The sequence below is a fragment of the Diuraphis noxia genome, unplaced genomic scaffold (genome assembly GCF_037042655.1).
Source record: "Diuraphis noxia isolate RWA-SAM2 unplaced genomic scaffold, SU_Dnox_SAM2 contig0004, whole genome shotgun sequence".
In the NCBI taxonomy this organism is placed as follows: Eukaryota; Metazoa; Arthropoda; class Insecta; order Hemiptera; family Aphididae; genus Diuraphis; species Diuraphis noxia.
The window spans coordinates 32,782,996-32,797,539 of record NW_028301714.1 but is presented as its reverse complement, the minus strand read 5'-3'; the positions used below and the strand labels follow the sequence as shown (position 1 = coordinate 32,797,539).

Here is a 14,544-nt window from a genome sequence, read left to right as displayed (position 1 = left end):
TGCATACCCCGTGAGCACGCCCGTGATTGTTGTGTATGGTGTATCATGATTCATGATGTTTCTGCAGATTACAATATTATTCAATATTATCTAAATTCTTATCTACGGTTTTAATCATTTTTAAATAACCATAGATAATAAAGATATGGGTAGGACTGGTAGGACATAACGGTCTTATCAGTTGGAATTAAGGGGTACAATCACGATTAAAGATATCTTTAATCGTGGGTACAATATTGAGGCTAAATATTATACCTAAATCGAGTATCGACTATCAATATTATAAAACCATTGATAAAAGGGCCTCAATCGCCTCTCCTCCGGGAATGCACTATGCAGTCTTAAATAAGTCAAATATATATTTTAATATAGGCGTAGCCTATCCATATCTTTATTATCTATGTAAACAACTCAGTTCTCATTAAGCCGCATACTCGTAATCGATTGGTTATTCGGTTACTTCATTAATGGTAGTAGCTGTTTTAAATTTTTAATACAGTATGGTTTTAAGGTTTTATGTCCGTGTCAAATAAACCATAACGTTTAGTGCGAATAAATAGTGTATTATATTTTTTAGTATTATTAAAAAAAAAATTCATCTACGCGACTACGCCTAGCTGTCATCAGCTAACCTGATGAAATCTTAAATGATAAAGAATATTATAATTATACTTCGTGGAGGAAAAATATGAACGATACATCAGAAAGCAGTAAGCTATAGACGAATTATAATTAATTAATATTATTAAAATTTTCTATACTATTAACCAACACTATTTTTGTATGCTATTTTGGTAAAAGTTGTGTATACTTGTTAACATTATGTTATATTGTTTTGATTGTTTAATATTTATACTGACATTTTTCTTTGTAATGTTTCATAGTTTGGTATAATTGTATACATGTTATTTGATATGTCACTCTAATATCACTACAGAAGTACAGAATTAATATTGAATATTTTCAGTGGCTATACAGTTTTTTATAGACATAAAAAATTTGCAATTATTTATTTTAATTTCCAAGGCCTAGAGTTTTATTACAAAATTAATAATTTCATTATTGTATTTCTCTATTTAACAAAATTACTTATATAAATCACGTTATAAAATATATTTTATTTATGACAAAGTTTTAGTAAAATAAGAATAGCTGATGATCATCATCATTATAACTCTTAATTAATAATTCTCATAATTAATACAAATTAATTCAATATATTGATTAGATTATGTGATGCTTCAAGCATTGTATGATTATAAAGATACTTCATCTGAGAGAACACTAGATTTCAAAATGAATGATGAATTTTTCATTTACCGAGATGTTGCTGATAAAAAGAGTTGGTGTTATGTTATCAACCATACTGGTGATTTAGGATATGTACCATATAATTATGTTAAAACTATTTATGTAAGTAAATTAAATATTATATTATATTAGCATATGGCAGTAAATTAAATTATTGTTAATTACTAATACCTACATGTTTAATTAATTATTTACATTTTATCAGGTAAAGAACAATCATGTATTGAAATTCCTTGATAATTGTCTTTTGGCAGTTCAACAAAAACTTGATGTGAATGATAATTTCTCTGACAAATTTAAACTATATCAATCATTATTGAGACGACAAAAAAAATTAAAACAGAAATCTTCCTATAATACACTAGATACGCCAATTCAATGCAAAACTACTGATGAAGTATTACTATTTTCTTTATATTTTTGTATTAGTTAATTAATGTAGATACTTATCTGTAAAAAAATTATATATAATAAAATATGTTAGGTAACACATGTTATTTATTATGCTTTCAGGGTAATCAATCAGAAGCAAATGAACAAATATTAAATGAAACTGAAAAAAATGTAAGTGTTTCAAAAAAAAAGGAGATAACTATTCCAGATGTTTATGAAGTAGTGCAGCAAGTATGAACAATGTTAAACATTATAAAGTTGGGCATTTATTATAGATTAATATGAAATATTCTCTCAGACATTTATGTTTTTAAGATTATTTGATATTTAAAGTTATATTAGTATTGAGCATTCTTAAAAATTAAAAATGCGAATGCATTGGACTTCAAGCCAAATTTATTAGAAAGTATTTCGTGTAATAAAATAATAATCTAGTAATTATAAATAGTTTAAGGCTTAATCATTAAGCTGTATATACGACATATTGTTATATTTCAAAATCCTTAGAGCAATTTTAATTATTATACATAAGAATATAATATTAACATTTTGGTGTTTTAGGTAAGAAATCATACAGGATTGTCTTACAATTTCTCTCAAGTAGCTGTCTCTGTTGTGATTCAATATTTGTCTGATCTAGTTGATGAATCAGCAAAGTCTAGTCTCAGTAGCGTACGCAAAATTATTAATAATTTTCCACCTACAAGTGCAACATTACCAGTAGAAAGTTTGGAAAATACTAAGGATGGAAAATGCATGCAACAGTTATTGGAATACTTAACAGCTGCTAAAGAAGATTCACAACAACGTTCATGGCAAATATTTGATGATCATGTTCAAATTGAAGACTGTTTAATAGAGCTCACAAGCATTTTGGTAATTAATTATTCTTATTTATTTATTAAATTAAATATCCCATTAAATATAAAATTATTTCTATCAGTCCACAGTTGTAATTAAACAAAATCATTTTTAATTTGTACGTAACTATTTTATTACATTTATGATTTATATCAGAGCAATTTTTTTCATGATATTGAATATAATTTTTAACACTGTTAAAACTCTCAGATAATACAAATTACATTTTTTTTTTTATTTAATTTAAAAATCTACATTCTACTATGTTATTTATTTTATAAAAATAATACATGGGTATCAGCATATAAAAGGATTTAAAATTCTAATTTAGAATAACATTTTTTCCTTTATAATATATTTTTAAATATTAATTTGTAATGATAGGAAACACTAGAATCAATTATACCAATCTCAAACTTAAAATGTACAGAGTATATGCTTTTATAATACAAAATTAGTTTTATTGTGTTTATTATAGAAAAATGCAGATCCAATGGTTATAAATCATATATTAAAAATCGACCAGTATACATCAATTAATAATTTATTGGAATATTACCAAATGGAACTACGATGGGTGATTCAAAAACATTTGCTTATTATATTTTCAGAACTATGCAAACTCAATTTTGTTGTTGTTGAAATTATAATCAACTCCATACTGCCCATGGAATTAGCTAGGTACCTATTTTTTTCTCCATAAGTAAATATTTCAAATTTAGATAAAACTTTATATTTATTGCTATGCATTAATTTATTCTTAATCAATAACAAATAGTGGATATTGAACTATTTAGTTTTATATTTTTAATAATGGGTAACTGTATAGCTATAACACAATATCAGCTAACTATTAATTTTATTTCTCTGACTCATACAAACGTAATACACTTTTACGTTCAGTAAAATCAACCATTTGTTGTTAGATATATATATTATTAGATCGTATACTACTAATCAAGAACTGTGTATTACAATAATATTACGAGAGGTGTGCTAACATGCTTCATAGATATGACAAAACACTATAATATGTATATATACCTTACTCTACTACCCTACATTATCATGTATTTGAGTAATCGAGTAAATAATGAGCTCGCTATATGTTGCCATGTTTTTCATTCTCTCATTAATTGTTTAGTAGTATAATGTCTATGGATTTAGTATTCAAGTGAATTAACTTCAAAATTGTTGTTTAGAACATTACATTTGTAACTATAATGACTATTTTATGATCTTCTAATTTTAAATAAGATATGAGCGTCTTGAAATATAGAATTTTTAAAATTCTCATAAATTGTAGAAAATTGAAATAACTTAAAAACTCTATGTACAAACACATAATATTATTCATTTTAAATTTAATAAAAAATATTAAAATGATATAACTATTGATTATGCTTTATATAAATATACTGTTTTGTAACAGATACTGACATTAGAGCCATATAGTTCATAGATCCCAAGAAGTTTTTTATTACATACTAAACCCTATTATATCACTCACACTGTACATGAACCATATTGGTATACATTGAATAATGCACTATAATATTTAAAGATCATATCCATTAGACATAAATATTATTCAAAAATATTGATCATTTTTGACTTTGGCACACCTAGAGTACTTTATTGTTTTCTTAAATAATATTTCCTACAGTGATGAAATTAAAAATCTTAAATATTACATTTTTTATTTACTACACATTTTGTATATTGATTAATAATAAAAACTCAAATCAAATGTTATGTTTAGAGATTTGCAAAATAACAAAGAAGATTTAAACAAGCAAGTCATTCTTGCTGAATTTCTAACACTAATTTTATCGGTTGGAGAGACTTTACCAATTTCTTGCTTTGGTAAAAATGTTATACATTTATAAAGTTTCCAATAAAATATTTTGATTTTAATTTTAATTTCACAGAATATATGAATGTGGACTTTGTTACCAAAATACTAAGTGATATAGAGGATAATGAACTGAAATCTTCTAATGATGAAAAAAAAACTGAATGCATGATCAATTTATTGCTTTCTTATAATCTTCAGTTTTCTGAAATTGAATCAAACATAACTTTAAAAGGACTGGCCCAGAGAGACAATGCCAAAGTACTTACTGAAAATTTATTGATTTTACTTAATACTGAAAGTTAGTACAATATTTTTCTTAAAATGATAAATAAACATTAACCATATATATTATATATATTCAATACAATAAACATTTTAATAGAAGATCCAGTTCAAATTTTAAAATTGAAGAAAAAGCCAAAAAACTCTGTAGAAAAATTGTTAAATGACATTCTTGCTGACTCAAAAACTGCTAAACTATTTTATGTTAATGATATAGAAGTTTTAGTTGATATTATTATACGTCAACTATTGAATATTCCATCTGATGAAATGGTAATGAATTGAATACATTTTTCATTTTTAACTACATAATATGTACATGTCATTCAATGATTTATTAATGTCTTGTTTTATTTTGTCTAGGCTCGTACTTCATATTTGGAACTTTGTAAGAATGTGATTTTTAATACAGAATATTTAGACCGCAGACATAAATTATCAGATTTAAATAATTGCCTTCAAGAAATTCTTGTTGATGATAATTCATGTACAAAAGATCAAGATGTCTGTATTATTAAGGAAATTTATTTAAAATATCCAGAATTTTTCAAATAAAATGTTCTGAATATATTATATTTGTTACTAAAATATGATAGTTTGCTTATACACTATGTTGAGTATTAATCAAAATGCTAAATATTCTTGCAATAATGTTGTGATGATTATTCTTATATGTTACTTTTATGTGCCAAATATTATCTTAAACATTTCATTAATATTATAATGTTTTTCTCTTTTTCGCTTTTAGCTATTATCTGTTACAATACATTTTGATATTTTTAAATTTTATTTCATATTTTTAACAATGTTATAGTATTAAATATATATTTATATTTTTTATATGTTAATTGATGTACTATGTATGTATTTATTTTTGTTGTATTTACTTTATACATTTTAAACTAAATACTTGAATATTTATTACTTATTATAGATTTTAGTTGATCAATAAAACAACTTGTTGTGTCTAATGTTACATATATTTTATAAGAACATGGACTGAATAATTATTAAAAAAACAAAAAAAACGTTCAGCCACCTATACATAAGAAATTCAGAAGTTCCCATTTTCCCAATAGGTTTTTACGACTATACTTGACTGAATGACTATGTTATTTAGCCATTAGCCATGGCCCATGATGTAATCAATAATAGTCCAGAAAGTAACAATTATAAACATGATCCTCAGTTATTGTCTTAAAATTTGAAATATTGAACTGAGTGTTTAAAATTACTAAAAATTTAAATTATAAGAGGTTAATTTACTATAATTTTGATTGGTTAATGAATTAATTATCAAACTCAATAAAATTAAAATTAACTGTATTTTTTTACACATATATTGCAAGTATAGAAAATTACAATATACATATAAACGTACATTTTATATACTGACCATTTATTTTCTAAGAAAACATTACTAGATAAAAACATGTTTAAGAGGGCGCAACACCGGTATTTGTTGTCTCAGTCTTATAAATATGTAACATATTATAGTTCATGTTTTACTCTGTTAACTTAAAAATTAGAAACTTGATAATAGGAACATCATCTGTGTATTATTGGAAGTATTTTACGATAATTCAGTTTTTACTTTTTAAGTGAGTTATACGCCTATAATAAATTGTAAAATAAAAATGCTCATAATAAAATTAATGATATTATGTTAATAAATGAAAAAAGGTATTCATTTCTTTTGTAATATGTATGTATTGAACAATTGGTAAAACTGCGTAAATTTATGTATCCTTCTTCAAAAAATCAAAAATCAATAAAATACTTAAAATATACTAATCATAGTAAACATTTAATGAGTTTAAAAAACTAATTATTTGAATATTATCATTATATTTGGAAAAAACATAAAGTGTTGACCGGCGTATTGTATAGGCAAAATAGGTACATTACAGCAATGTTAAATAATTATGATACCTACTTGGAGATTCAATTTTCATGGTACCTTCATATGTAGGGGATTAGTAAGAAAAATTTTTCCAAAATTTGCATTTTAAAGGGTTGCTCACTCGAAGATTTTGAGATTTAGGACGTAAATAGAAATTTTTTGTTAATAAATGTTTGTCATAAATAAAAGGAATAATACGAAAAAATTAGTAGATTAGTAGTTTTATTTTTTACATAAGTGTTTGCTATTGGTTACTCTGATAGAAGAGTTAAAAGGATGTATCAAATCATCGAGTATATTATTGCCTCGAACAAAGAAATTATATCTTAAAAACAAAAATAACAACAGAAATGATTATGTATATTTATAGTTTATATACTCAAAAACGGGGCTAGGTAAATTGAGTCCGAGATAAGTTTGGTACATTTTGAAAGCGGTAAATTGAGTCCCGGGTAAAAATAGGTAGTAGGTAATTTGAGTCCCAGGGAAAAACGATTTATAATATGCATTTAAAATTTAAAAATATGCACTTTAAAATTTTTATTTGTGATTTGTAGACATTCATTGACTGCATGTATATGATTTTGAATATAGCAACATGTATTTTTATTAATTATATAATTATTTTTTATGCAATAAAAATGCATGTTGCTATTTTCAAAATCATATACATGCAGTCAATGAATGTCCACAAATCACAGATAAGAATTTTATAGTGCATATTTTTAAATTTTAAATGCATATAATCTGGCGAAATAGACCAAATGAAATACATAAAAATAATGGAAAACTGTTTTTACGGAAAATAATAGACACGTTTACCAATCATATTACATTAAAATTAAAATTAAAATTTACACAAACAAGTATTATATTATATGCATTTTTAACATATAATAAATAAATTAACAATTATTATTAAAAAGCAAGTATTAACATGCATTTTTAACATATTATAAATTTATTAACAATTATTATTGAAAAGCAAATATTAACAAGCATTTTTAACCATACCTATGAATATAGGTATTCATAGACAGTCCTAAGTCTGTTAAGTGAGATGGAAAATGTATTTAAGTACTTTAATAATTTACTTATAAATAAACAAATATTAATATGGTAGGTATTAAACTATAAGGTCTAAAAGGTTAGGCTAAAAGGTAACTGTTCGCAAACCATGTGCTTGGTAGTTGGTTACGGTTCAACTGTTCCCAAACGAGTGGTAGTTTTGTGCCCAAACAAGTTGTCTTTTTGGTATTTGTGCGCAAACCAATACCGCCCAATCGTTTTTCCCTGGGACTCAAATTACCTACTATCTTATTTTTTGTGGGACTCAACTTACCTACTATCTATTTTTCCCCGGGACTTAATTTACCGAGTTAGGGTCATTTGGGACTCAATTTACCAACTCCGACAAAAACTAGTTGACCATTTCTATCAGACTATATCCAATCCACAGCAGGCGAGTTGTCGATTTCAGTCGAATTAGATTACAATAAAGATAGAGACACTGCGGTTACCAACGCCAATTTACCGGTGACCTGAGGTACACTAAAATCAATATACATCTATTGTAATATATTACATTATATTTTATATTTTACAATTTTTCACGGGCAAAATAAGGTAATAAACTAATAAGTATAGCTAAAAATGCATGTTCTACTATATAGTTACATAATATTAATAGTTATAATACCTATCCATATTTCATAGGTTTAATAACCTACTACTAAAAGTACTCGTGTATATAATACATATATGACTATTAACTATTGGCCCTATTGGGATATTCGTAGTAAAAAATTACGCAAGTAATTTTCTCTCATTCGAAAACAATAATGAGCTTAGTAAAATATATCAACATCATCATTTATGACTCCAAATAACAATAAATACCTATTTAATATTGATAAACTGCAATAAGAAGATTTTTCAAGTAAATATATATATTGTTAACAATAATTAGCTAATTATAACTTTTTATTTTATTATTGTATTTTTAAATTTACTCTATTGTATAGATTCTCCAATTGATGAAATAAGAATTGTACAATCTGAACAGGTTCGCTACAGTATAATAATACTAATAATTATGGTTTAATGAGTGTCATCAAAACATTAGGTAAATTCATAGTTATGTATATTTAACACAATATGTATTCCAATATTAAAAATATTTGCTTTAATTTAAACCTATGTATAAAGTTACAAAATTTGTATAAAATTCAATTTTAAGCAAATTTTATTCATTTTTTTTAGAGCTTAAATTAGACTCTGTTGAAAAACAAGTTGCTGGATTACGTTACGACCACAGATTATTGTTTGATATACTAGACAGAATTGAACACAAAATTTATGCACCAATTAATATAAATAGAACAACGTTGATATCTTCCAAAAATCAATCTTTGATAAACCAACCATTCATTAAATCACCTATCAATACCGAGGATGAATTAGAAGCAGTAGAAACAAAATTGATTAGCCAAGATCAAAACTATGAATTTAGGTCTCAATTAGTAAGTGATATTTTTTTTTTTATTTTACTAATAACTAATAAATGATGTAGTCTTTTAGTATACATCATTATCAACAGTTTAAAATAAATTAAAAGAATTTTTATAGTTTCATCCAATGGTTTAAAATTGCACGTAGTTATTATAATTCTATAGTTTAATACATTCAAAATGAAATAAAATATTTAGTTTTTGATAATAATAATAATGAGTGTTTATTTAGCAGTTTTTGTAGGTAATATGTACATACCTAATTAATATTTATTATTACACTGCAACGTCTATCACTAAGGATGTTTCCTTGTGTTGATAGACGTAAGTCTCTAGAAGAATATAATTAAAATGATTAAATAGATAATATTAATTAATTAAAATAAATGAAAAAATAATAATAACAATAGGTACCTTGAAGTTGCCTATCTATATATAAATAACAATCGTTAGTTTTTCAGAAGATTTTGTATATTACATAAATGAATAAGAAGAGCAAAAATAAAGATAAAATTAAAAATAATATTATGTGCTTTATGAGTTAACCTAAGGATTTACTCCATTTGTCAATAACCATTTCATAATCAATAATTTAAAGGTATCAAAGTTTGGATAGTTTTTTATAGAAATGGGTATTTTTTCATAAAGTTTCAACCCAGTTATCATAAAGCTATTGTAGTATTTAGTTGTGTTCATTTTTGGGTAATTAACTTTTCAGTTCTTTTGTTATAAGTATTAACGATGATTATTAATGATGCATTATAATTTTGTTTTTTCAGATTCTAAAATTAGATGGTCTTTAGGAATTAGTGACATAAAACATTCGATTAAATGAATATTTGAAAAATTCTTTAATGATGAACTTCTATGCAAATATTAATTTCATGGAATTAGAAGTAAAACTTCGTTTCCCTCATTAAACATCTGTTCCACTATTTTCGGTAAGATGTTATATACATATACAATATGTCAATATAACAGCCATTACTTATTTTGGGTATGGGATCGCAAACCTTATTATAACATCAATCATTACAAAATACACATATTAAAGATTAAAATCAACTTTATTTACAATTACGTATTAGAATACAATATGAGATTGTTGTATTTAATAGAATTTTATTATATGAAAATCATCAAATTTAATAAAAAATGACAATGTGCCATAAATTTAATAGTTATATCACCATTCCTTTTATATGCCATATTAACTGAGGCAAGTCAATTTGTGATTAAAACAAATTTGACTGCCATATTTTCTCCTTAGTAGAAATCTCATGTGGGGCCATTTTGTCGCTCATTGTTATTTTGTATAACTCGTAGGGTCAATAAATAGCCCCTCAGTTACCGTCTTAATGCAGCATTACCAAATTTTTTGTTATCAACTGATTTAAACGCGCCAATTAGCATTTAAGTATTTACTTTTTTAATCAATAATTCTTTAGTTAAATTTTTGGTTATTAATTCTGTAGGCCCAATGTCAGCTTGGCCTTGGCCGCTAGGCCGCCGAACGTATCCAGGCCCTCCGGTGTTATTTATGTCGAGGGGCCCTGATATTACTATAAATATAATATTTCATTACTTATAAGCATTTTTTTATCATTTTATGAAATAACATGTTTAAGGGCCCTTCTTAAGAAATGCATCCGAGGCCCTTTAAGTACCAGGCCGACACTGTGTAGGCCTGTAGCCCAATATGGATAGCATACTGAAATAGGAGTAGCAGTCAATTTGTTAAAAATTAATGTAATAACAACAATATAATATATAATATCAATTAGACTTTTGTTAACAGTTAACACTATTTTGTTACTCTCAACTTAAATATAATTTAAATATGATAAATTATCATTGATAATATATAAATATAAATCAAGCTTCTGATATGTAATATATGTACATATTATAATATTATTATATACACATAATTACTACTGTTATTCTGACTATTTATATTATAAATAAGTTTTTGATTAATTCAATTTTATAAGTACCTATAGTATCACTTATAATTGTCTTTATTGTTTTTAAATTATTTTGTTATTTAATAGAAACTAAATTTCAAAATATCCAACTTAAAGAAATAGAAGATTGTATTCAAAAGTATTTTGCGCAACGGCCATTTGTAGTTAAAAGAAAAAAACTGCAATCATGACAAATGTTGAAGACAATGACGTCTAGGATATTTAGTCTTGTATCATAATTTTTTTCTCAATGTATATATGTATTACAGGTATATATTACAATAATAATGTGTTAAAACAATAAAAATATTTTTTTTTAATTTATGATAAATTTATCTTTTGATATCAATTTATATTGAAAAATTAATTTATAGGAACTAATCTATTTTATTCTGATGATGGTAAAACTAGCATTTATTTATTTAAAATATTATTATTATTTAATTCTATAGAAATAGCTGTCATGTTTTGTAAATTTTAGTAAATCTAAAGAATATATTATTCATGGTTTCGATAAGTATAGTGGTAGTAGGTATTATATTATGTTATAATAGAATAGAGAGTATCATAAAATAAGTTATATGTAAACTCTAATGATTGAAACTTTTTATAACATAAACTGTTCAGATTATGTGAAAATAATATCAACAACCAATATTTGATGCATATTGAATACAATATTTAAAATATCCAATCCAATATTTGGTCAATTGTTAATTAAAATTATTCTGAACATATTATAGAAGCAGTGATATTATACTCATATATGGAATCAAAAAAAGAAGGATCAAAAAAGAAATTTGGGAAAAAAATAGTCTTAGAATACACAACGAAGACTGCAGTATGTACTCTCACGAAAAATAAAAAAGGCTTATTAAATCATGATATAATATTATTATGTTTTTTAGTTGCACATGGTTAAAAATTTTAAAAAATTGTAACCTCAAAAATATGCCAGAACTATATATATTGAAATTAAAAATGGAAAGGGGCTATTGGCACCCGCAGTCAAATGATTTGTTAGGATCAAAAAAAAATTTGGAAAAAATTATAGTCTTAGAATACACACTGAAAACTGCAGTATGTATTTTCAAGAAAAATAAATCAAATAAAAAATTACGGATTCTGAAATCATGATAATTTTTTTTTTTAGTGGCAATCTGCTTATAATGTTTGAAATTGTGACCTCAAAAATAAACTATACCTATATTATAAAAATGGAAAGGGGGTATTGGCGCCCGCAGGCAAATGATTTGTAAGGATCAAAAAAGAACTTTGGAAAAAATTATAGTCTTGGAATACAGAATGAAGCCTGCATTATGTATTCTCACGAAAAATAAAATAGGCTGATTAGATCATGATATAATTATGTTTTTTAGTTGCACATGGTTAAAAATTAAATAGTCTAATAAGATCATGATATAATTATGTTTTTTAGTTGCACATGGTTAAAAATTTTAAAAAATTTTAACCACAAAAATATGCCAAAGCAATATATATTGAAAATAAAAATGGAAAGGGCGTATTGGCGCTCGAGGGCAAATGAATTTAAAGGATCAAAACAGCAATTTGAAACAAATTATAGTCTTGGAATACACAATGAAGACTGCAGAATGTATTTTCAAGAAAAATAAAATAGGCTAATTAGATCATGATATAATTGTGTTTTTTAGTTGCACATGGTTAAAAATTTTAAAAAATTGTAACCACAAAAATATGCCAGCTCTATATAAATTGAAATTAAAAAGGATCAAAAAAAGAATTTGGAAAAATTATAGTCTTAGAATACACAATGAAGGCTGCAGTATGTATTCTCAAGAAAACTAAATGAAGGATAATTAAATCATTATAAAATTAAGTGTTTTAGTTGCACATGGTTAAAGATCTTAAAAATTGTAACCACAAAATAAGCTAGAGCTATATATGTATATTGAAAATAAAAATAGAAAGGGGCTATTGGCGCCCACAGTTAAATTAATTTAAAGGACCAAAAAAGAATTTTGAAAAATCATAGTCTTAGAATACACAATGAAGACTGCGGTATGCATTATCACGAAAAAAAAATTAAAGAAAACATGAAGTATTATAAAATCATGATAAAATTATGTTTTTTAGTTGCTCGTGGTTAAAAAATTTTGATAATTGTGACCACAAAAATAAACTTTAGCTATATTTTGAATATAAAAATGGAAAGGGGGTATTGGCGCTTGCAGGCACATGAATTTAAAGGATCAAAAAAGAATTTGGAAAAATTATAATCTTAAAATACACATTGAAGATTGCACTATGTATTCTCGAGAAAAATAAATGAAGGATAATAAAATCATGATAAAATTATATTTTTTTAGTTGCACATTGTTAAAAAAGTTAGAAAATTGTGACTAAAAAAATAAACTATACTATATTTTGAATATAAAAATGGAGAGGGGTTAGTGGTGCCCACAGGCAAATTATTTTCAAGGACCAAATTAGCAATTTGGAAAAAATTATAGTCTTGGAATACACAATGAAGACTGCAGTATGTATTCTCACGAAAAATAAAATAGGCTAATTAAATCATGATATAATTATGTTTTTTAGTTGCTCATGGTTAAAAAATTTTGAAAATTGTGACCACAATAATATGCCAGAGCTATATATATTGAAATTAAAAATGGAAAGGGGGTATTGGCGCCCGCAGGCAAATGAATTTAAAGGATCAAAAAAAGTTTTTGGAAAAAATTATAGTCTTAGAATACACTATAAAGCCTGCAGTATGTATTCTCAAGAAAAGTAAATGAAGGATAATTAAACCATTGTAAAATTATTTTTTTTTAGTTGCTCATAGTTTTGAAAATTGTGACCTCAAAAATAAACTATACCTATATTTTGAAAATAAAAATGGAAAGGGACTATTGGCGCCCGCAGGCAAATGATTTGTAAGGATCTAAAAAAAACTTTTGACAAAATTATAGTCTTTGAATACGCAATAATATCTGCACTATGTATTCTCAAAGTAGAATAAATGCAGGATAATTAAATCATGATAAAATTCTGTTTTTTAGTGGCAATTGGCTAATAAAGTTTAAAAATTGTGTGCACAAAAATAACCCAGAGCTATATTTTGAAAATAAAAATGGAAAGGGGTTAGTGGTGCTCGCAGGCTAATAATTTTTAAGTATCAAAAAAAAAAATTTGAAAAGATGATAATTTTGGAATACACAATGAAGATTGCAGTATGCATTTTCAAGTAAAATAAATGAAATAACAAAAAAAGGATTATTACATCATGTTTTTTAGTGGCAAATCGCTTATAAAATTTAAAGATTATGTACACAAAAATAAACTATGGATATATTTTGAAAGGTAAAATGGAGTGGGAATATTGGCGCCCGCAGTAAATGATTTTTCAGGATCAAAATAGAAATTAGGAAACAATTATGGTCTTGTATTACACAATGAAAACTGCACTATGTATTC

The 14,544-nt window shown here is 25.0% G+C and overlaps 1 protein-coding gene and 1 pseudogene across 1 annotated transcript; both read left to right on the top strand.

The window, feature by feature from the left end:
* The first annotated feature begins 227 nt into the window (after positions 1-227).
* LOC107171804 (NCK-interacting protein with SH3 domain) lies at positions 228-5,816 on the top strand. Its single transcript, XM_015522058.2, has 10 exons — positions 228-710; positions 1,229-1,413; positions 1,517-1,708; positions 1,825-1,935; positions 2,266-2,580; positions 3,044-3,246; positions 4,328-4,431; positions 4,497-4,721; positions 4,806-4,978; positions 5,069-5,816. The coding sequence occupies exons 1-10, from the start codon at positions 689-691 to the stop codon at positions 5,258-5,260; spliced, it is 1,722 nt and encodes a 573-aa protein (XP_015377544.1). The 5' UTR covers positions 228-688; the 3' UTR covers positions 5,261-5,816.
* Positions 5,817-8,711: 2,895 nt separating this feature from the next.
* Positions 8,712-11,276, top strand: LOC149055973 (uncharacterized; annotated as a pseudogene).
* The last annotated feature ends 3,268 nt before the right edge of the window (positions 11,277-14,544 follow it).

Coding starts and splice junctions, on each gene's coding strand:
- LOC107171804 (XM_015522058.2), top strand. CDS start 689: ATGAACGATACATCAGAAAGCA. Junction 1,414..1,516: donor ATTATGTTAAAACTATTTAT/GTAAGTAAATTA, acceptor ACATTTTATCAG/GTAAAGAACAATCATGTATT. Junction 2,581..3,043: donor TAGAGCTCACAAGCATTTTG/GTAATTAATTAT, acceptor TGTTTATTATAG/AAAAATGCAGATCCAATGGT.